The sequence below is a fragment of the Calypte anna genome, chromosome Z, assembly GCF_003957555.1.
Source record: "Calypte anna isolate BGI_N300 chromosome Z, bCalAnn1_v1.p, whole genome shotgun sequence".
Taxonomy (NCBI): domain Eukaryota; kingdom Metazoa; phylum Chordata; class Aves; order Apodiformes; family Trochilidae; genus Calypte; species Calypte anna.
The window spans coordinates 51,146,168-51,171,179 of record NC_044274.1 but is presented as its reverse complement, the minus strand read 5'-3'; the positions used below and the strand labels follow the sequence as shown (position 1 = coordinate 51,171,179).

The following is a 25,012-nucleotide window of genomic DNA, read 5'->3' as shown; positions in this document are numbered from 1 at the left end:
CTTGCTACAACCTCCTTTGAGATAGTTTTAGGGAGCAATAGGGTCTCCCTCAGCCTCCTCTTCTCTAAATTAGAATACCCAATTCCCTCAGCCTCCCCTCACAGGACTTTTTTCTCTACATCCTTCCCCAGCTTGATTGCCCTTCTCTGAACTCTCTCCAGCAGCTTAATGTCTCTCTTGTAGTTAGAATTGAACACAGTACTCTAGAAGAGCCTGGCTGTGCTACATTACCATTACAGAGAGTGGCAATCCAAACTTTAGGTGTTCTCTTATATTGCTTCTCTTTTGTGACTCTTCAGGAAGCTCGGGGCTGTTGTTTCTCAACTGAATTAAGCTAATATAGATGGACTGTAATGTAACAGCTCATTGCTTAAACACAGATGCCTCGTCTCATCCCTTTGCAGGACCTTGGTATGTTTTTAATGGCACAGATGTTGTAGATAGGCCAGCACTCCTCATGTCCTAGGACCAAGTAGGCTCTTAATGCAGGGGCATTCACACAGGCTGGCTCTGGTCATGATTGTTGAGGGCACAGTGCAACATTATTTTTCAGAGAACATAGCAACTTAATATGTAATTATGTAATTCCAGTAGGTGTTGATTGCACTTAAGGGACATTCACATCTTTGGCAGCCTTCCTCACTGGGCACTCAAAATGAAAAAGTGAGACTTGAGGCTCTGAGTACATTGATGTAGGCAGTCTGCCCCTAAAATCTCTCCTTATGCTTTGAATGAAACCTGTTTTTTTCCTCCTAAAGTGGCATTAGAAGTTTATATTGTTTTTAGAACAGAACTTAATTCTTTCTGTACATGTTTTTTTGCACAGGTGGCTGTACTTGAGGCTGCTGAATAAAAATTCAAATGAAGTTCATTTGTTTTGGATTTTATTCCAAATTTTGCTTTAGTTTTCCAGAACTTCAGAATGTATTTTTTTAGATTTGTGTGTTTTGGGGGTTTTTTTGGTTTGGTTTTTTCAGTATATTGACAGATAAATCTGAAGTCTAATTTCCAAAGTACAGTTACTGAGACTCAGAAACTTTTAAAGAAGTTTATTTCTGGTCAATAAGAAGCAAAACCACTCAGTGCTTAACAATATAGTGCTTTGTAGGAGCAAATTTTTACCTCTTGAATTTTTGCATAATTTGAGAATCTTTAGGTAACTGTCTTTTTTTTTTTCTACCAGCTGGTGTCAGCAGTGGATCAGAAGTTGCTTTACTGGTGACAAAAGTGTTTTCTACTTTGATGTTTATTAATAAATAAAAAAAATCTCCAAACTTTCCAATAGAGATAGAATTCTTATGTGAAGATAAAAATCAGAGTAGTAGATGGATAGGTCACTTCCTTTGTTATCAGTGCATTAGTTTAATGTGTTACTGTGTTAGACATCAGCTTATGAATATAAAGTCATTGAAATGCTTTCAGAAGGTTTTGTGTGTTTTGAAATCACTACTTGCATTAGCAAAAGGAAGTCTATAAAGTAAGAGGCTACTATAGTAGCTGTAATAGTGTTGAGCTGTCACAGTTTGTCGCTACAGATGGTAAAATGTTGGATGAGTGTGGCTCAAAACCACTAAAATTTTGACATTTATTTGTCTATTTTTCTACCTGATGTATCTGTTTATATGACATTATGGGTGGCCTGCTTATTTGACTTGTTTTTCTGTTCTAGGCTATCTTCTGGGGAGTGAGGATTATTACTCTCATGACCACTGTGTCCTCATCAAAGCAAAGAACACAACACGCTGTGCTCTGGACTTTCGAGATGGAGAAGAAGTTGCAACTGGTTTTAAAAACATGTATTCTACTAACTTATTCACAGAAAGAGCTGTGGATCTTATAGCCAATCATAAAACTGAGAAGGTATAGTGAGCATTTCTTTTTGATAACTTTGATACTAACGAATATTGTAAAAAACATTAATGAAATGTTAATAGAGAGACCTACACTTGAGATGTTGGATGCATAGAGCTAAATGTGAGAAGTAGTGCTCGTAAAAATTACCTTATCTGCTATGAGAATTAGCTTTGGTTGCACAGTCCTGGGCTCCTGCCCTTCCTCATTTCTTTACGGAAGTGATTCAGTATGTATTTTTCTCTTCTTAAAAGAGAATGGATTGGTTAGTGGGAGAAGTTTCATGGAAAGAAGCTGTTAACAGCTGTGTTATGACTAAAAGGTACACCTGGTGTTTTTCCACAGCTTCTCAGAAGTCCTTTGCAAAGTTTTATTAGTTTATGTTTAGAGGTTAGAAGATGGAAGCAGAAATAAAAAGCTCCTGAAAGGAGGCTGTAGTGAAGCAGATATTGCCCTCTTCTCCCTAGTGACAGGACAAGAGGAAATCAGTCCAAGCTGTGTCAGGGGTAGTTCATATTTGAGGCTGAGGGAGCTGGGGCTGTTCAGCCTGAGGAAGAGGAGGCTCAGGGGAGACCTCATTGCTCTCTACAACTACCTGAAAGGAGGATGGAGCCAGGCAGGGGTTGGTCTCTTTTCCCAGGCAACTCTCAAAAAGACAAGAGGGCATGGTCTTAAATTGTGCTGGGGGAAGTTCAGATTGCATATTAGAAAGAATTTTTTCACAGAAAGGGTGATCAGACATTGGAACGGGCTGCCTGGGGAGGTGGTGGACTCTTCGTCCCTGGAGACATTTAAAAAGCGACTCGATATGGCACTCAGTGCCATGGTCTAGTGACTGTGGCGGTAGTTGATCAAGGGTTGGACTCGATGATCTCTGAGGTCCCTTCCAACCCAGCCTATTCTATGATTCTATGATTCTATATTGGATATTAAGAAAAATTTCTTCACTGAAAGAGTGGTAAAGCATTGGAACAGTCTGCCCAGGGAGGTGGTGGAGTCACCATCCCTGGGGATATTAAAAAAATGGGTAGACGTTGCGTTTCAGGAGATGATTTCCTGGTTTCACTGGTGTAGGACTGATAGTTGGACTTGATGATCTTGAAGGTCATTTCCAACCATAGTGAATCACAGTGCTCTTGATGAATCAGGGCTGCTTTTGCTGTAGTAGGTTTTGTATTTAGTGCTTTATATACGACTAATTTCTATTCTGTCCCTTCCACCGCAGCCTCTGTTTCTCTACCTGGCTTTTCAGTCTGTCCATGAACCTCTTGAGGTCCCTGAAGAATACATGAAACCATATTCCTCCATTGCAGATGCAAAGAGGCGCCATTATGCAGGGATGGTGACTCTTATGGATGAGGCTGTTGGAAATCTTACTGATGCACTGAAAAGATACGGTCTTTGGGACAACACGGTTCTTGTTTTCTCTACTGGTAAGTTCATTTAAGTATTCTTTCACTAAGAATTTTTGTATAGTATTTAGGAAGCTGACTGAAGAGATGTCTGCCCCCTCTGTCCTTCCTCCGTCTATTTTTTAAGTACAGAAGAGTGATGAAAGCAAAACAGGATTTCATAACAGAAGGAGTAGTTCCTCTCCATCCTCTTATGGCTTTCTCAAGTATAATGAAAAAAATTCTGAAGAAAAATCTGTGCAAATGGAGGGTGCTTCTATTGGAGTAAAGATAGCATTGTGAAAATTGAAGAGTGTGGTCAACTTGGAGGCACCTTACTTGCCCCTGCAGTTACTGAGTATTTGTTGGAATGTAATCCTTACTGAGAGTGATCTGCCAAATTAATTTGTCCTGACTTAGAGGTAGCTGTTTACAAATTGCCATGTGTTGCATGAAGCACAAACAGCCAAACAGCAAGCAATTTGAAGCCAAAACTATTTTCTTACTTTCATGTAATGTTTTTTTTCTTCCTTGGAATACTTCACTGGCACCTTGCAGCCATGAAGCAAACATTTTTTTTATAATAAAGCTTAATACATGATGATACAGCCTAGGCTGCTAAATTGCAAGCTAAGTTTCTGTATGTACATGGTCTATTTTCTAGTTTATTAGGATAATGCAAATAATACATTACAAAGTGGTCTCCATTGTTTCCAAATTAGGGATGAAACAGAACCTTTTGGAATTACAGCTGCCTGGCCAAGTTTCAGGAAAATATTGTTGTTTGTTGGGAGTGGGGAATAGCCTTTCAGTGTCAATGGTTGCTAATTGGGCCAAACGTTACATTTTAGGGCTGTAGAAAGGGCAAATGAATTTACTATGAACACTTTTTTAAAAACCCTAAAAAAACACCACCATTACCAAAAAGTAATAAATAAATTTTTAAAAAAGTTCTCATCAAAATGCAGTGTTATGTTTTGAGCTTAGCAGCTGCTTCCTATAGAACTTGGAATCTTGGAATTTCATTATGAGTCCAAACCTGTTTGCTTTGTGTTATATTTGTGTCCAGGTTTTGTCTCTAACAGTGCTCAATAACTCTTCTATCCCTGTTTCTTTTTACGATGTTTTCGTATTTAGAAATGAAAGTAAGTGTTTATGGTTTCTGCAAAATATTACAAGTAATTTTGTTGGAAACTTGCCAAATTTAGAGCAAGGGAATCTGACCTCTAATTTCAATTCTGTATTAAATCTACTAATTTTTGCTTTATTTAACTTTCAGCTTTTTAGTGTACTAAATAATTACGGAGCAGAACTCCTGATCACTCCTTCGAATTTTCCTGTTAATTCTTAAACGTGGATTAGCACTGAAGTGTCTTGTAGTTGCCATAAGAGGGCTTTGAACAGCAAACTGTGTGGAACTTTTCTCTTCAGTTTTGGTTTACGTTGCCAAGAGGAACCACATAAATCTTTTCCATAACAGAGCATGTGGCAGTGATGACTGTTTTCACTCAAGAAAAGTTGGGGTTTTTTATAATTTTTGAATTATGATTAGTAAGAGCACATATTATTTTGGACATACATACCAATGTTTATACAGTCTCTTGCTCACATCTCTAGATTATTGTCCCCAAAATTTTCATATTACACTTCTTTTGACTTTTTTTCCCCACTTATCCCAGGCTGCATATTGTAGCTTTTGTCTAATAAAATGTTGGCTTTTTTGTTTGTCGTTGTCGTAGTTGTCGTTGTCTTGTCGTTGCTTACTTCCAGCTCTTACACTGGGAGAAACCAGAGATCTGACTTTCACTGGTTCCTTGGGGGCCGATCTATCTTCTCCCTGATGTCTTTGTTCCTGAATGAGCTTACTCTCTTTTGTTGGTAAGGGAGCTCAGAGAGACTTTTTTTTTTTTTTTTTTTTTTTTTTTCAGATTGTCCAAGCCAACTGAAGGACAGATTGGTTAGATCAGTTATTCTCTGGCTGTGGTGTTAGAGGTGCTAGTTGAGGTGCTAATTTTAAAGGTTGGGTTGCTGGATTTTGTTAGTACACCTTCTCTGTTACAGATCTGAAGACCTCCTCTAATTGGTCTTGTCTGTGATTCTGTAAAGTTCTGAAATATTCTGAGAGGTTCAGTGCATTGCCAGCAAGGAATTTGCCTGGGCATCTGCTGCTTCCTAACAGGAAGTAAGCAGAGCAGACTTTGCTGCAGGCACCTTTGACCACACCATCTGAGTCCATTACCGAGTATTTCTTTTCTATTTCTTTATTATTTAGCCTTGTAATTATACAGGCAAAAGCTGTCGTGCATCACTGTGCTTGCATTGGTCAGAGGTGTGGCATGTCGATGATGAACAGTGAAAAGTGTACGTGATTGGTGTTTTGTGCTCCAGTGATAGCTTTTTTTCTTTGTTTTTTTTTGTTTGTTTGGGGTTTTCTTGTGTGTTTGTTCGTTTTTTTGGTTCTTTTTTTAGGCTTTTCCCACATTAAAATATGGGTGGTAAGAATAAATTTTTTTGAAATCAAATAATGCCTTCAATGCCATATGATGCAGATAGTAGTACTGAGACATCTAGACTTTTATAAGAATATATTATCAAAGACAGAAATGTTTTCTTGTGATGGAAGCTAATTTCAAAATGGGAACTGAGAAGATGTTGATAGTCAGTATATTGGGGTTTCTTCTCCCCTCCACCTTGCATTTTAAAATCCTGCGAAAACCCAGAATGTTTTGTAGGAAATGCTTGTTTATCTTCTCTTCCTTCTAGCATTAGCACCTCCCCATCCACCCTGCTTTTTCTATGAAAAACCTAGCACTCCAAACTTGGGTTCCTGAGCAGAAGGTGACCTTGTGATGGACACACATCCTTCTTTTTTTCACTTTGTGTTTAAAATTCTAGTATGAATGGAATCTCAAATTTTTGTTCCTGGTTTGAGCAAAGCCCATGCTTAAACTGAAGATCACTTGTAAATGTGAATTGTATGGGTGCCCATTCAAACACTACTTGCTCTGAGCTTAAGACCAATGCATCCCTATGAGGAAGGAATCAAGCAGAGGAGATAGGAGACCTATGTGGATGAGTAAGGTTCTCCTAGAAAAAAATAAAGGGAAGAAGGAAAAGTACAGAATGTGGAAAACAAGACTGGGCACTTGGGAGGAATATAGGAATGTACTCGGAGAATACAGGAATACAATGAGGAAGGCTGAGGCACCACCTGGAACTCAATCTAGTGAGGAGTAGAAAGACAACAAGAAAGGCTTCTTTCAGGACATCAATAAAAAAGGAAGAACAGGGGAAAAGTAGGGTCTCTGATGAATGAGATGGGTGCCATAGTAGCCGAAGACACAGAGAAGGCAGAATTATTGAAGGTCATCTTTGCTGTAGTGTTTACTGCAAAAGTCTTAAAGTCTAAGCTCTTGAATCCCAGACCATGGAGGTAAGAGGTAAGGTCTGGAGAGAGGAAGGATTCTCTTTGGTAGAGGAGGACCAAACTAGAGACCACTAGGCCAAACTGGCTGTCCGTAAATCCATGGGGCCTGGTGGGATGCATCCATGAGTTCTGAGAGAGCTGGCTGATATTATTGCTAGACCATTCTCCATCATCTTTGGGAGGTCATGGAGAGCAGGAGAGGTGCCTGAGGACTGGAGGAGGGCAAATGGTACTCCAGTCTTCAAAAAGGGTAAGAAGAAGCACCCAGGGAACTACAGGCTGGTTAGTCTCACCTCTGTCTCTGGTAAGGTGTTGGAAAAATTTCTTCTGGACAGTGTCACAAAACATGGGAAAGCAAAGAATGTCATTGGGGGAAGTCAGCATGGATTCATCCAAGGGAAATCATGCTTGACCTCTGGGTGATCCTGGTTTAGGGAGAATGTTGTACTAGATGATCTCTACAGGTGTCTTCCAACTCTGATAACTCTGTCATTCTGTGAAATGAAACTCAGAACTGAACTTTGCCCAGAATCTTAAGCTGGCCATTTTTGCATAAAGCTTTGACTTAAGATTGCTAATATTGATGCTAGAAATTTTTTTCTCCGAGCTGAATGCTGAAAACAACTCATTGTATGTGTTATGAACATTTAATAATTTCCCACAGCTCTCAAGAGGCTGTTCTCCATAATAGAGTTTAAGAAGCCACTACTGTTTGAGTCAGAATCTTTTACATCCAAATCAGTGGTCAGTCAGTTCTCTATATCTGACACAGGTCCAAAGTTTTCTCAAATGTGTCTTATTTAACTTGCTTGCTTCACACATATGAACAGTTTGTCAGGTTATCCCCATTGCTTCTACTTTAAAATTTCCCTGTGTTTCTCTTTTGTTTAGTGATGGTGAGTGTTAGAGTAGGCCTGACGTAGCAGGGTCTGTAACTACTGAGACCTGTTTAATTACTGCTGAAATTACAGTTAAAGCAGTTGTCTGAAACTGTCTGTTCTAGGATTGCTCCTGTCATGAAAGCTGTACTGGAAGGAAAGAACAAAAACATATATATTCAATGGGATGAAAAAGTACATTGTGCACTCAGCTTTTGTAGGGCTAGGTTTTTAATTACTATAATAGTGTGTACAGCAAAATGCGTTTTTTCCCATGAGATAAATTTTGCCTTTTTTTGTTTTTTCCACTTGAGAAGTCAGAGAATAAAGCTACATTTCTGGTGAGTTACAGAAAATCTGTAGAGGTTGATTTATCTGTGCCCAACTCAGTAAAAGCTCAGTAAAGTTGCTCAGCTCATGGTGCTTTGATGCAGGAGAGATATTATGTTCCCGTGATGGAAAATAAAAGCCCTGTGGGTGTATTTAAAGCACAACAAGAATTACATTCGCAGAATTTTATAGGAGAAGGTGTGGTTTCTCTTTCTATTGTCTCTCTAATGGAAAGGCTTTTAGGAGTTCTTCCATCACACACACATAAATCTTTGTTAAGCACAGAGAAAATACCATAAATCATCAGCACTCTGGAGACACTTTTTTGAGTGGCTTTTCCACTGTTTATATTGTACCATCAATGTTACTCTTTCCAATGAGAGTATATAGGGTTAGAGAAGTACACAACAGATATTTTGTCATCAATTGATTTTAACCAAGTGATTTTTGTCTCGTTCATTGGAAGTGTATTATTTTATGCTAACCATCAGGGGGAGTCTCCCTGTGTTTGTCACATTTGTAGAGTGATTGAAAAATGGAGCAATAAATGGTCTTTCAGATGCAGTATCTCAGAACAGGGAAGAACTTGAGTTCAAATTAAGGGCAAAATTATTTTTTAATTCATGCTGCACATCTGCTATCCACAGTGTAGATATCTGTTGTGTATTCTGTACTGGTTTTTGGTTGTTGTCCTTTTATTTGTTTAGTTGGTTGGTTGGGATTTTTTTGTTTTTTGTTAATGAAACTTCAGTGGGAGTTCCACACTTGGAACACATACAGAATAAGCATTATTCATACTGTGAAGATCAGAGGGGAGAAATTTTCCCCAAATGTGATCCTTTACTGCTGTTATCGACAGTGCTCTCTGTTTAGCTATGAGTCACAACCACGAGTTTAATCATGCAAAGGAAGGGCTCTGAAGTCATGTTCTGTGACACAGACTACCAGCAAGAATGTTAGAGGTCATAAATGAGATGAATTTACAGAGCTGTGCATTGAAACTGTCTTGTGCTTGCTCCTATTCAGGGTATAGACAGTAAATGCTATTTAGTTCCCTTCCATAGTTCAAAAAAACCCAAAACAAACAACAACAACAAAAAACCTGCTAACTGCCTGCTTCTTTTGTTGGTATTGGCAGCTGATTTTAGTGTTACACCTAAGCTTCTATGTATGAGAATTATACATCTACACTTGTCTCCTGCTTCTATGTCCATTACTTCATTTTTAAATACAGAATGGCATGGGGTTTTTGTATCATGTCTGCTAAAACAGGGTTTAAAACTATTGTAGTTGTCCTTCTTTGCTTTTTATTGCTGTGAACTTTTGACTGTGTCCTGAGTTTCAATAGTATTTGAAACAGAATAGAATAAAGGTCAGTATTGTATTATGGAAAAGAGATGCCTGCACTTCATGCAGCCTTAACTACTGGGGTTTGACTTTTCTGTCATCTCCCCATCAGAAGTAGGCAATGGCAGGAAAGGTATAAGGATATGGAATTTGTACCATCTGCTGTCTTTTGTTTATAATTTTCTGAGGTTGTTTCCATGTTAGTTGTTTATTTTCAGTTGCAAACTTCAGAAATTTGGGTTTTAGATATACAATAGGTAATTTGAGTCTCTTCATTGACACATCATGTTTTTAACAATAATAAAACACTAACATTGTTAAATTGGCTTCTTAAACTCTAAGTTACATAGAAAATAATTTCACAGTTAGCTTTAATGTACTTTCCAGTTATGCTTTAGTTGGATGGACACTTACACTGACCTCCATATGGTTCTGATTAAGTATAAGAGCATGATTGTTCATGAAGCCCCAACCCTTCAAAGGCACACTAGATATATAAAATGTAACCAATGTTTACAGGATTAAACTATGGATGAATTGGATATGCCATCTTATTTCTGTGGTATTTTTCTATACTTGTTACACCCATTATTGTTTAGTTGTTGCACATTAGGTGAACTTATATGGTCTCTAGCATTCAGGTTTTTGTTGGGGTTTTTTGTTCTTTTGTTTTTTAAAATTTGCTTTTCAAAATACAACATTAAAATAGCAGAAAAATAAAAACTTCAGTACTGGAAAACAAAGGGGGGTACGAAAACAATGTCTTCTAACATCCAGTTTAGTGGTTCATACTGCTTTGGATCAGAGAGACAATGGTAGTTGAAAATCTGTCCTCAATCCGTCATCCCCTATAATTCATCCTCTGTTATGGAAATTGTGTTGCCTGGCTGACAGTGGCACAGTGGTTGGCTCACTTTAAATGCTGTGAGATTCAGTATGAAAAGTCTGTTTTGTCTGTTGCTGTTTGCAACTTGTAAAATCTCCCACTGCAGCAGGTATAAGGAGAAAAGCGGAAAAAAGTCGCAAAACCTTGGGAGTTTCAGTTTGTTTTTAGGCTTTCATCATTCTGGTAGTTTTGCACAGATGAAATGTATGATAAAATACAGCAGCGGAAAGGAATTTGCTCATTCCTTATGAGTACCTGGTGTGTATGGGTTTCATTTTCTCTGACTGCCCAGCTGTGCATCTACACAGCCAGGCAACATCCTTATACTCTTCCCAGGGCACCCGTCCCTTCTTCAACTGCCTGTACATTTCCTTCTTGTCCTTTATTTTGATCAGAAGGTCTTGACTCATTTCTGACTTCTTTTGGCTGGGTATTAAGGGTTCTTGTGCTCCAGGAAAAGCGTCCTCAAAGATCTGCCCGCCCTTTTCTTTTTCCTTGTTCCTGAGGGTAGTTTCCTAGGAGGCCTCATGGACTAACTCCTTGAACATCTAGAAATGTACCTTTCCTAAAATACAAGGTCCTGACTTCATTCTTCATCTGTCCCATACCCCTGGGGATCATACAAAAAGTGGTGGAAATACTTACGTTTTGTAATTTCAGTACTACTTATATTAAGTTTAGTAAAACAAATGTAAATAGTCTGAAGTTTGAAGTTTAGTAGAAAGAAATTTTTAGATTTCATTTGTAACTGATTAATGTTGTCTGGAACTACACAGAACTGTGTCACACAAATCTTTCCTATTTATTTAGCAATATTACTTCTCCAAGAGACTTACTTTGCCAGTCATGGGCAGCCCTTCCTTCTATGAGACAGAATAGAAACAATAATAATAATATAGATAAATAGGGAAAACCAATCTTTTATTAGCTTGGGAAAGAAATGGCAATATCTGGTCTAGATTAAGAATTTGGAAAAAGATCTAGGTGTTGCAAGATGGCCTTAGTCAAGGTAACCTGATCAGCCTGAGCAACCTAATCTATTGGGAGGTGTCCCTGCCCATGGCAGGGGGGTTGAAACTAGATGATCTTAAAGATCCCTTCCAACCCTGAGAATTCTATAATTCTAGAGAATTAGTATCAAGTAGTCAAATAATGGTTAGTAGAAATGATTACTTGAATCCCTGTTGAGATGTTCTGGATGTGTTTTACTTCTCTGTTTTTTGGGGGTTTTTTTGTTGGGTTTTTTTGGTTTTTTGTTTTTTTTTTGTTTTTGTTCATACATTTATGTGAATATAAACTGTGGTTTGGTTAGTAATCTATCATATATTAATGACTATTCCAGAATTAAAGTATGATCCAAATAAATATGTAAATGAAGGCTAAATGCTACAGAGGAAATGGAGAATTTCCAAATAAAAGATCTGCACAACTGTCTTTCATGTAATTTTCTCTCTTACACTTTTTATGATTCCATTTTATTCTTATGCATAGAATATAGTAGATCTGTATTTGAGGACAATTTCACTTAAATATGCACTAAAGGACTAAGATTTTCTTTCTCTGCCTTAATTCATGGGAGAGTACGATCAGCAGAATTCACTGAGTGTGAGAAAATAGATGTGCTGAATGCCAGGGAAACCACACATTTTACAGATTTTTTTACTTAAAAAACCCCAAAGAACACAAAAATCCATAAATACATTTTAGTAATTCCAAATTACAGTTACCTTATGCTAACGTATTGTATCAGTTGAAACTTGGTGGGCTTTAAAAATGGAGGGAAAGTTTTGTAGAGCAGTATATAGCAGTTTTGTGCTCTTGCCTGTAGATTTTGCTGATCATCTGTTTCTTCAAGATTTAGAAGGGATTTAAGTTTGGAGAGGCCGAGCCTTGCCAGTCTCCTGTGCATGCAGTAAAGAAGTTCTTTGCTCTTGTTTTTGGTTGGTTGTTTTGGGGGTTTTGTTCATTTTTTTGTTTTTGTTTGTTTGGTTTGGTTTGTTTGTTTATATGTGACAGTGTTGGAAGCTGTTTTGGAAGGCTTAAATACAGAAAAAAATCTATAAAATATCGTAAGGTTAAGAGGTGGAAAGCATCCATCCTCAGAGCTAGTGAAGTTGAGCAGAGTGAGTTTGAAAGTAGCTGTACTGTAGGTGTGGATGTTAAGATTTGGCCATGGGTGAGTATATTAGATCTTGTGAATGTCTGATGCAAAACCTGCTTGGAAGGCTCTCACTGCTTTATCTGTTGCATGTTTTTTAGCTCTTCTTACTAACCCTGAAACACATAAGCTAATTTCCCCTCCTTTTGTAAGGATCCTTGTTTGTGTTTTTCAGTTCCTGACTGAAAGTCTCAATCCTTCCTGTGTTCTCTCTATACATTGCCACTAATTGTCTTCATGCACATTGCAGATCTCTCAGCTCTGGAGACCTTTGTGTGCCTTCTATGACTGGAATATTTGTCTCTTACTAGACAGCATCTGTCTTTACACTTCTCTTTAAGCAGATAGCAACACCCCCCTTTTTATCTGAACTTTGAGCACTGCTGCTCTGTGGAATGCTGCCTCCGTCTGCTCTTCTGTTTGACCTCTAATTGTATTTTCTCAAGTTAAAAAATAGCCAGAGCTTTGTGTATGTTGAATTGAGCTGACCCTGAATCCTGTGCTAAGATTTCAAAGTTGCTTGAACTTGGTTGAGGAGAAGCAGAAATCTTCAGCAGTAATTTCCCTTACATTTTAGAGTAAATTGCTTTAGCCAGCTACGTATAAAGAGAAACCATGTAGCAACTGTAGTGTATGTTTTTCATTATTATCTTCTTGTATTATATACAATATACATGTTTAGACTGTGCAAACGGTTATTACTGTCCACTGCAGGGAACTGTATATATTTGAGCACAGCACTGCTTCTGATATCTTTCAAGAAGATACTTTATCAAATTAAAAATGAAATAATTAGAATTGATACCTGGTTTGCAAAACTTAATGACAATTCTAATAGTTATGTCTCAGTCTTTCTGTTTTCACTGCAGCACTGTACACTTATTTTATTTTCCAATAAAATAAGCATCTGTAACAAATGGATCATAAGAATTGTATCTTATGTGAGTAAATAAAAAAAAAAAAAAAAAGCTAGCTTCAGTAATTTACCACATTTAAGTTGTACATTGTGGCAGTTGTGGCTGTAAATGATACAAATTCTTATCTGCCTACTTGAATGTATCACATATCATGCTGCCATCAAGTTGTATTCCAGTGATTTCAATGGATTGAAAAAGCAAAGCCTTTGTTTAATAATTACATTTCACTGACCACAAATGGTTCACATTGACTAGGAGATACAAACTGCTGCTGGTGAACAGAAAAAAAAAAAAAAAAAAAAAAAAAAGGCATGCCTCATGAGGAAGAATAGCTGTGTAGACAGTGATAGTGATGAGTGGGACTAGGGTTAGGGGCTTTTTCAGCCCACAGGTGCCTCCCTTCCCAAGTGACTGCCCCTGATATCTCTCAGCTGCATTCAGGGACTGCCTGTGGCTTTTTGTGATTCTCTCCAAGTGGCCTTGGGTAGCTGAGACATTTTTAGTAGTTACAGTGGTTTAATTTGATTAATCCAGATATTTTTTACAAAACTGTATTAAGAGTAAGCAGACAGGAGATTGTACCAGCCTTTTTTAGGAAATATTGACCTCTTTAAATCATTTTAGAGCAAAAAGAGGACATCTTGCAGCAGCCTAATGCAGGTGAGGAGTCAGGCTTTGGGAAAACACGGGCCTGAAAGCCTTGACTAATTTAATGCATCACTTATTCCATAATCCTGAGAGAGATTTGAAGTTATTTTTGAAGAATTAGTAATTCCTTTAACAAAATGGGAGTAGGGGGAAGATGTGACTTCTGGACTTGGATGCATGGGTCAGGTAGTGGTAACTTGGGAGGGCAAAAGTCCTTATGAGGTAGATGAAACTGCAGCTGTAATTGTGGAAACGGGGGGAGCACATCACACACAGTGCCACTCTCCCCTTGTCTCACCCTTACTTACAGTGACCTTACTTGTTTGACTGAAACAGCAGATATCTTTGCTAATGCCAGATTAGACTGAGCAGGCTGTGGAAGGGTGATTTAGTTAATAATATTAAAGAGATTATAAATTCTGACTGCTGGTGGCATCAGGGGTGGCAAGCAATAGTGGACGGACTCCTTTTGTAAGCACAGGTTGAACTAGAAAGTGGATGCACTTTATGACTTTAGATAAGGATATTTAGATAAGGAATTTGCAGGGAAAAGAAGGCAAGATGTCTTCTTAAAATGAAAGGATTAATTTATTTCTGTGGTATGGGTGTACAAGGAAACACTTGGCGACCTAGAGCTAAAGCTGTGTTTATAGTGAAATGGTGTCTTTGAGCAGAGGAACCTGTTAGTCCACTATAGATTTTTCTGCTTCTTTTCCAGTATCAGGATTGGAACAGGAAGCCAGGTCACCTGTAAAGGGCAGAGTTTCCAGGATAAACTTTGTAAGGAATGACCATTGGGCACAAAACCACAAAAAGAAAGATGGTCAACAAAAGTGAAATATGCAATTTCCCTATTCCTTTCCAGTCTACAATTGTTCCCATTGTGTGTATCAAAAGCTCCCTTTTGAAGCTGCTGAGAGTTACATGAGTATATTTGAAGACTGAATGTGATCTGTAAAGCAAGACAGTTGCCAAGAGGAGAGATTTCACAACTTCAGGATTCAGGAAATACAATCAAAAGTGGCAGAAAGTTCAAGGATTATGATGTTGGAGAAAGGTTGGATCTTGCAAAGAGGAAATTGCTTGTGACCTTACTGAACTACCATGGTGTCTTGCAGGCATGTTGGAGAGGTTCAAACACGTGAGCAATTAGAAGAGGGCATGTTTGGGCATGTAACTGGGAAAAAATAAAACACAAAGTTGGAGAGTAAAATCATCAGTATTAAATTAAAAAATTTTACTTTAAGTGTTCCTGCTTGTCACTTATTGAATGCAGTACTTATGTGACAAAATTAAAGAGGAAGAGAATATTAAGCGCACTAGGGACTTGTCTCCTTTTTGTAGCAAAAATAGGTTCAGCTTTGTCCATTTTAACATCCTTCTTTTTGTATTCAGCAGCATGTTGTTCATCCATTGTTACTTGTCACCTGGCAAAAATGTTAAAGAAATAAATAGCAAGCACAAATTACCCTGAAATGCTCATTCAACGCTTTCTGTCGTTTCCCCCCCCTTTGCCCCCTCCCCCCCGGAAAACGTAATCCATTGCTGAAAAACAGATTAATGGCATTTGAATAAAAATGCTGCCTGGAAAAGGCAAGAAAATTACTTATGTAAAGTTGCATTTCTCTTCATTATCTGTGTTTCTGTGTGACAGCATTGCTTTATCAAATAATCTCTCTCCTCCTCTGTAATCTTGGCTGCATTCAGCAAAAGCTGAGGTTGTTGTTGGGAGGGGAATAGACAATGCTGAATATACTGGTAGAAGACTGATGACTTTTCCACCTTGTCCATGCATGCTGAATAAAAGTAGCTATGTCATTTCATTGTCATCATTAGGAGGATGACACAACCTACAGGACACAAAATAATTGCAAGAAATTAACCTTTTTTGGCTCACCTGAGGTTTAAGATTAGTGCTGTAAATGACCTTATTTTCTTTACTCTCTTATTGATGCATTTGGTTTAGAAAATTGTTGGATGGAATTTCGTGTTTTGTGGTTTATGCACCTGGTGTGAGAGTTGGCTTAGGGACAGATCCTTCTTACAAAGGTGTGTGCTGTCCTTTCTTCACACTTCCAGTGTGGTTAGTTGTAACTAAGGAATTTTGTTTCATTTTTATGTCTATATGCTAGCAGATGTGTGTTTCTTTCTGTTAGTGAATTGAGCAAATATATTCTGGGTCTTGCTAGGGGCCCCTAGTGATTAAAAACTTGAGTCACTTCTCTGAAAACAAAAATGATTCGAAAAACAGATGTAAATCTGTCCAATTGCCGGAATCAAGTTATAGCTTGCACTCTGTGAAGCAAATGCATGTTCCTACAGTTAATATTAAGAAGAGGACACCTGGCACATAGCTGATGAAATATGAAAGTCACAGACGCACGTGACGAGTTGGGCGACTGCTGGGTGAGCAAGGATCAGCTGCAATGTTCCTGGCAATGAGCTGTGGGCCTCCCACACCTGCTGTTAAGAGAGGACTTGTCAATTCTCAGCATAGAGGTTTCTGCTGTTTCTGGGCTGGCTGGCAAGTTTCTTCATGGGGCAGCTTTCTGTGCCTGCAGGTGGAGTTGTTGAAAGGTGCTCACCTGAACCACCTTCCAGTCCGCGGGTTCTGCTGGGCTGTGCACAGCCCTCCTTCTTTCTCTCCAGCCTTTCTCCTAAAACCTTTCCCAGCTGTATCCTGATGTGCTAAACAGCTTAAATTGGCTCCAGATTTCTGTTTATTGTGTGCCAGAAAAGTGTCAGAAGGCAAATGGAACAGCACTTCTTCAAGTAAACACTAAGGAAGAGGGGGGTACAGGATATTAGGATAGAAAATGTAGGTTCTGGGCACAACCTTGAGGATTCTATGCCTGTGTATTAAATCATTTGTCTCTGCTGTTTTCATGTAATTCTAGTTTTTGGCAGCTTCATAACCCCAATTTTTTTGTTTTAGTTTGGTTTTTTCCTTTTTGTTTTTTTTTTTTTCTTTTTAAAGGAAATAAAAAAAGTTTTAGGTTTAAGTAGTCATTTATTCCCTTCCTCTCTGAAAACAAAACTGGAAAAAAGTGAAATAATGATCCCCGAAGGCTGTCAGCCTTACCTGCAAGCCCCACACCTGCAAGCTTCTGCTGTGTCTGGAGTCAGGGGTATCTTTTCTTGAACACATGCCTGACCAGCAAGAAATGTAAAACTGGTTTTCCACTGGTGCTGTCTTCACGACTGGAACTAGATCCTCTTCTCTAACCTTATGGTGTAGCCTGAAGTACAAAACCAGCAGGCCTGAAGTCAGGTATTTTCCATTCATCTGGAAGTATGGATGCATTGGTTTTGTGTGATCTCTGCTTATACCAGGTGTCTGTCAGCCTAGTAACACTGGCCTGACTTCCTGCTTTTTTTCATCCAAAGGCTGCTATAAATATGTCTCCTAATTAGATCCATAATGTTGTTTGTATAACAGTGCTAGGTCTGTTCTGAGAGTCACACTGCTTCCAAAAGCAGAGGAAGAAACTCAGATGTATTCAAAATAAACTTCCGAATGCTTTTACAGTGTAAAAACACCTGGATGTTGCCAGCTCTTGCACAGTGTCTGCACTTCTAGTGCTTGAAATTCAGTGCTTCCCAGCAAACTAGCAGTCATTTGTCAGCCCTGTCCAGTCCTCCTTTTATTGAGCATATGGATATACCTCTTCTGTTTGGTGGGGAGAACAGGGTGGGGGGATGCACTTGGAAACTAAATATTCTTCTGAGTTACATGGACAACATTTATTTTAAATGGAAAGAGGAAGCATATATCAGGGACCCTATTCTTCCTTTTAGCAAAGAGAAACCACCTTATTTCCGCTCACATCTTCACAAAGCAATTAATCTGTTAATCAGAACCAAGGAACTGGAATGAGTCCCAGGAATTATTGTTGACAATACTGCCCATTTCAAACATTTTATTCACATATTTCATGCCTGATTGCATGCAGCGGATAGCTTTGTGTATCAGCAGCCTTTAGTTTCAGGACTATCAGGAGCTTTAAACATTTCTTTTTTTCATTATTTTGAAGATGCTTTACTTTGGTAACTTATAGAAATGCCCAAATCTGCACTGTAAAATAAATCATAGATGGGGTTTTCTTTGAGTCTGTACTCACTTTAAAAATACCACGTGGCTTTAGGCTAGTCTTTCAAACAGAGCGTGGCATGGCTTACGTACCAGACAGATGTGTCCTAGATCAACTTACTGCAGGGGCCCAGGAGCAGAAATTTCAGAGTCATCTCTTGCAGCTTCAGAGAAATTTATCAATTGGAAAAAAGTAGGAGCTTAAGAACAGGTGGGGGAAAAAAAAAATCTGGGGCATACCAATACTGAATTTGAAAAGTACTGTACATACAGTAATAGTATTTGGCAAGTATTTTGTACCTGTTTTCAGGAAGAAAGGAAGCCTGGGTGTTTGTAGCCAGCAGCCAAAAACAGATTCTACAGATTGGTTACTGGTATTAAGTACCAATACATGATAAATGATTAGTGAATTGTGATACCTAATTGTGATCTTAGGTGCTAAAAATTAAGCTTTCTTCTTTCTTTGTCCTTCCAAATGTATTAAATGCCTTTTTTGTGCTGTGTTCTGAATAGGATGAAAAGGGTTGCATGGTCAAAAACATTCTTGGCACAAACCACTTAATTTTTTTTTTTTTTTTTTTTTAATACTCATTCCTAATTGAATACTTCCCTCAGATATTGGAAGACTATTTCTTGCTCTGTAGATATGTGAATTAAATACATGCAGAACTATTAAACCTTTGGATGGCTATTTTTAAAAATTAGTCTAGATATCCAAGACAAGTTATATCTCTAAATATATTAACCTTGTTAAAGTTAAGTATTTTGCATTTTAATACTTTCTGTCATATCAGGCAGTCTGGGTCTTTTGTAACTTACTGCTCAAAATTTTTTATGCAGAATTTGTTGTGTGGTGAGATATACAATGCAAAACAGAAATACTTAGCCTACTGGATTGGTATGCTTAAAGAGGCTCTTTTTAATTTTCTAATTTTATTTTTCTTCTATGAAATAATTAATTACTACTGTGTTTTCCAGAATTACATTGTTGCAAGTATTTTTCATATTATTGGATCACTATTTCACAAATAACGAACAGTTGTTAAAAGGACCATGATAATATTAGGACACCATACTTAGGATTACATTCTGCCATTGTAACCACTGTTGTTTAATAATATCACAAACTTAAAGTCTCTGGGCTTATCATCTTATGAGAATGAAAGGTTTGTAATAAATAGGAGTTAAAGACAGTTTATGTAAACCCTTCATGTTTTTATGAGGTATGATCACTCTCTAACACAATTTGCACAACAAATGTAGTCAGCAAAGGTGAAATATTTTTTATTATTTTTTTTAATAAGGAGACTTATAAGTAGCTCCTTATATGAAGTAAGAAAATACAAAGACTGAAAACAAATTTTGAATTTAAAAACTGCTTAGTAACAGCACCAAATGGAGTCCTGAATGAATCTTTGAAGAAATTTCAGGGAAGAAGCTCTTTCAAAGGAGCTTGTCTAGAACAAGTTGCAAGGCACATCAGCAACACTGTGAGATGCAGCTCAGCTGTGGTCATGAGAAGAATGCAGGACCCTGAGTTGTCACAAGAAAAAAAAAAGGATGCTCTGTTTTTAAAAAGAAATAATAATTTGTTACTTTTTCATAGTATAATTAAGACAAGGTCTAGTCTGTTAGAAGAAAATAAGCTGCTATAGTAACTCCATTGTAGGTCATTAATGTAAGGCAAGACCATGAGCAGAAGCTGCTAAGATAGTGTGTTCATGTAGTATAAGTCAAGAAGGAAAGAAGTTGTTTGGGCTATTTGTCCACATAGTGGAAAAAGTTAGTGTGTTAGAGTTTTTTTCCCCATGCATAAAATTAAACACAAAAGCCTTTTATAGGTTTTTAAATTAAGTTTTTCTTTCCAATCCATAGGCAATAATGACTTTTGTGTGTACAGCTGGGGTAGATGAAGTTTCTTAGAAAAATGGCCTTATACAGGACTTGTCTCCATTGGATTTCTTCTCACAGCAGTAACTTTCAATCCCATTGATAAATCTTAAATAAATTTTTAAAAGTAGTGAGCTCTGACCTGAAGTTTTTTTAAGTCTATTAATGCTATTAATATTGCCACTGAGTTCAGTAACCACAGTGGACTTGCCTTAGCAAGAGACACTTATGAATCTGTGAGGGACATTTGTCAGGGTTCATCCCTAACACTTTTGCCTTTTTTGTTTTTCTAGTGTTAAAAGAGATAAAATCCCAAATGAAGCTTTTCCTATAATTGTGAGTATCTATTGCTGCTGTGGTTATCTTCATAGTATGAAACAAACTGCTGTTTCAGTTCCAGGGTAGTTCAATAACAAAGCAAGTCCATCTGAAGGCTTGAATCCATACATGTTTCATTAGTTACTGCTCCCATAATTGTTTTCTTGCTTTTTTTATTGTGAAACTGCTCTTCAAAGAGGCTTTAGTCATTAAATTGTTTACTAGTTACATGCATCCCACATCACTGCATTTTATACATATATGTATATATATACATACACATATATATGTGTGTATATATATATATACTACCCTAGTCAAAATGTTTGGGAGCTGGCAACTCTTCAGAGAAGTGTGTGGGGGAAACAGAAGGGCCTTTCTGTTTAGTTTTGTTTATTGATTCCTTTAAGAACTCCTGCAAAGCATCTTTTACAGTTTACAAATTACAGATTTAACAAATTAAATTCTTTCTTGTGTCTATGACAATGAATATTAATTACAGAAGCAGATGTTTGCAATAAAAAAGCATTGGCCTTAATTTTTAGAGCTATATCCAAGATTTACTTTGGTTATATTTTGCTTATATGGAAAAGTTTTATTAAATTAAATAATTTTTTGAAAGTGCCATTTATCTTCATTACCGTTGAAAAAAAAAGACACAATAGTTTGAAAGGCAGTCACCTTCTTTTGAAAATAGATTGTACTGTCTGATTTTCTGTGTGGGAAGAATGTACTCTTTTCATCCAAAATTTTTGGGAAGAAAATCTTTTAAAAGGAAGGTCTTGTTCATCAATAAAAATCTTTATGGATCTTTATTTCAATGCACTCTATTGAAGTGTCTTAATGTGAACAACATTTTATGGATTTTAAGATGGGTGTTAAAATCATTAGATGTAAACAGTTTTATGAGAGTGAAAGAATGTAGAAATAATCTTGTATTAAGTGGTTTTTTTCAGGAAGGCATATTTCCATACTTGAGTTAAAAGAAAAATAATTTTTTTTTGCTAATATTTTATTCCAAAGACAGAATTTCTCGCTTTGAAATTTTATTTTTGCTATAGTAATGCATGGTATTCACTAAGGATCAGCTTTGCCAGTAGTTAAAAAGATATTCAAGAGGTTATGGTACTGTGCACAACTATTGTGAAGACAGAAGTTATTTCATCTGGTGAGCTATTTAATCAGGATGCATGTCCCATGGATACATTTGTATGGAGAAACTAATGTAAAATTTGGTGTTTTGGGTTAGGAAGCAGTGCATCAGTTTTGGGAAGGGGTTTAGACCTGCTAATTTTGTTAGTACCAATTAAAAACCAATTAGGCAGGCTTTTTGGTTTTGGGTTTGTTGGGTTTTTTTGTTTGGTTTGGTTTTTTTTTTTTGAGGATGCATTCAGATTTTACCACATTCCTACTCCTTAGAAGGACACCAAAAAATTAGAAGAGAATGATGCTACTTGCATGAGTCATGTAAATTGGCAGAGCATGATGGAATTAGATATTAGCATGGCTTTTATAGCTAAGGACTCTTTCCATCAGTTCCTGATCCTCTGAAATATCTAGGGCCCTTAAGAAAGTATTCTGTCTGTGACTAGATGTTTTTTTTTTCAGGTCTAACAATGTAGGATCCCTCCCCGTTGCTTACAACTGTCAATGTTCTTCCTTTTCACTTTAGGATTTTTGCTTCCTAATCGTTCTTCCCAAATCAATGCAGCATATCATTGCTCTTTATGCTACCATAACTACTTTAAACAGATTTATCCATAGTCAACAAGACTGATTTAACTCAGGGTTGTACAGCTTTGTTAAAAACTGCCCTCTGTTTTTCTCCTTTATTCTGATGTTTTGCCATTTACTCTGCATATATGTCTTCTGTGCATTTTTATTTGTTTTTCATTGATGGTGTTAACGGCTGCTATAAACTCTCTTTCAGCCTACTGTATCTGCAAGAATGTCTCTCCCCAGTATTATCTTTTATTGTTACAAATTTCAGCTTGTAGAAGAAAACTCTATGAGAATGGAAAAAAACCCCATGTTGCTACCCCCCTCCTTAAAATGGCACAGAATGATGTGAGTGATGAAAATACTGTGAGAAAATAAGGGCAGGTAAACATCTACCAAAGCGAGCCATGCCATGCAAACAACAAAGCTCTTTAAAAATGTGTGATGCTTCCATATAAGAAAGTAAACAGAGCTGAACAAATTAGATAGGTAATGCTTATGTCAAGCATGATAATTTCCAAGTATATCCTTATTTTCTTCTCTTTCATCCTTTCTTTAGGGACAAGAGCTGGTTTGTTTTATGATTTTTCTAATGCATATAGTGTGTTGTGGGTACTACTGAAGTCTAAATTATATAGGTACAATTACAAAAATTATTCTTACAGATAGGAAAAATATGCTTGCTACATTTCCCAGGCTATTTCACTGTTTTTTTAAATGAAAATCCTCTTTGATGTTTGTCTCCAGGAAAGAGATAATTGAAGAATAATGCTTGGGGGAGGCTTATGTTTTCAGCTGAAGTAGCAAGGCTGAAGCTTTAATAATAAGAAATGTTACAAACCAGAGCCTCTCTTGGTAGGTATCTTGATTCAAAAGCTTTGCTCTGGACACTGTCTGCTGAGATTAAATATTAGGATTAGTCATGGAGAGAAACAGTTATAAAAAAGGATTATAAATCATTCAGGAAATACTGTTTTGTAGTGGATTTAGAAGTTGGTATGAAGCCAGCCATGAAAGAGTTATCTGAGTTGTCTCTTACCTAAGTAGACACATTAAGTGGGTGTTTTAAACTACTGGGTGTTTCCGTAGGGACTTTGGAGTTTCTTTCATACTCAAGATAATTTACTAAAGTAGCATGAGGAGTCAGGGAGGAGTAGCTTACTTGGTTGTTGTGATCCAAGTGCAGGACCTAGCACCTGCCCTTGTTGAACTTCATAAAATTGGCCTTGGCCTATTGATCCAGCTTGGATCTGCCAAATTCTGCCAGCCCCCTTGGTACCCATGGGTGGCTCCCACCCAGCCCCTTCGGCTTGTGTGTCTAAATGATACAGCAGCAGGTGGCTGAGCATTTACCCTTGGAATGTGGGGGCTTCATTCTACTTCTTATCCCTGTCTCCCATCTCAGGAGACTGAGTACTGAGAGAACATTGCTTTGATGCTACTGTGTTAAGTTCTAGTTGGATTTTGGCCCTTCTAATTTCCTCCCTACCTAAGTTCATGATATAGTAGTCCTCCTGAGTCCTGCTTCTTCTTCCAAAGACCATAAATTTTCCTCTTTTTCTGGATTTCCAGTCAAAGTTCTCCTTTCAGCCATGTTGGTCTTCTTCCATACTCTCTCATCTTTTGGCAAATGGGGACAGCCTGTTGCACAGATGAAGATCCATCTAGCCAAGAATCCCTTTGCTGCAGCAATGCTTGGTACCACATCCCTAGGAAAGAGTTTGGTGATTTGTTTAACCAAGAATTTTGTGAAAACCTTAAAATCTTCTGCAGATTTTCATGGCAGAAGAAAATCTAGGAACAGAGGTGGTATCTTTTTGTACAAGAGCTACCCATTATTGTTTGATCTTTAAGTTCTGGAGTGGTTTTTGGGATGGATGCAAACATTTAGCATAAATTGTATATATCTGCAGGTGTATCTTAGGGGAAAGGTATTAAAAAACACACCCAGCAGGTACCCATTTTGTCTTCTGCTGTCTAGGCATGGCACCATAGGTTAGACTGACTACAACTCCAGTCACAGTTCTTTTGTATCATGTTCATGGCTTTCCTTCTGCCATGTCTATACCTTGTGCTATCAGTGGCTTCTTTATTCCCTGCTCCCACCTATGTTATTTAATGGTTAGCTCAATATTTCATCAATATAGACTCCATGGTAATTTATCATCATTATGTAACTTGCTCCTCTTTAACAAATTGTTGATACTTGAAGTCCTAGATAACTATATGACCATATGGAAATCATTATCTGTAACTTAAAAAAATTGTATCACTTATGTATAAACTGCTAGTGACATATCAGCTCTGTTCTACCTACCTAGAAGGGAAACAAACTTCAGTAAGCAGAACAGAAACCATCTTTTCCCTCCTTCAGTGCTTTCTTGGTAACTCAATCAAGAAATGAAGCAGAAAGAGTCTTCTGAACAAAAATTCCTGAAGGAGAAGGAAATAATAATGTTCTAGCAATGGAAAAATAGGAAGTCAAAATGGCTGAACTTTTTTTATATGCTGGGGTTTTTTGTGGGTTTTTTGGCTTTTGTTTATTTTTTGGAGGGGCTTTTTTTTTGTTTTGTTTGTTTGTTTGTTTGTTCTCAGGTTTTTTGAGGGTTTGTTTGTTTTAATTTACACACTAGATAAGCTATCAAAAAATAATATTTTTTATGCTTTTTTAAACTTAATGTACTGTGTCTGAATGCTGATATAATACATGAGTTTTTACAGGATATATGCTACATAGACTCCTTGTCTGGGAATTTATTGTATAATGAAACTGGCACAATATGAGTGTCTAACTCAACTACAGACAGAAAAAGCAAGTATTAAAAACATTTGACTGTAACCTGGGCAATGCACTCCTTGCTCTCTTTCTTCAAAAAGATCTTCTACAGTCTACTTCTTTAAGTTCCTTGCTACTTTGTTACATTAGGGCAGAAAAAAAATCTTGTGTACCAGTATTAAAATGGTATAAAGTAGCTTGTGATATGAAGAAGTTATTTAACATAGTTTTTATGCCTCTGTATGTCCAAACTGTGCTATAATATAGTGTAGATAACTTTTACTCTAAGGCAACCAAAGGTTAAAAGCTGCTGAAAGCTGTGTCCCATGAGTATCCCTGACAGGAATTCCTGTTTATACTAAGAGTAGAAGGAATTGTTGAAACTC

General features: G+C 37.3%; 1 protein-coding gene across 1 annotated transcript in view; it reads left to right on the top strand.

Annotated features, from left to right (window-relative positions):
* ARSB (arylsulfatase B) overlaps nt 1-25,012 on the top strand; it is a 67,583-nt gene that overhangs the window by 4,053 nt on the left and 38,518 nt on the right. Inside the window, exons 3-4 of the mRNA XM_030467252.1 lie at nt 1,670-1,860; nt 3,077-3,284. Of these exons, the coding sequence (XP_030323112.1) occupies nt 1,670-1,860; nt 3,077-3,284 (399 nt within the window). The remainder of the gene's footprint in view (nt 1-1,669; nt 1,861-3,076; nt 3,285-25,012) is intronic.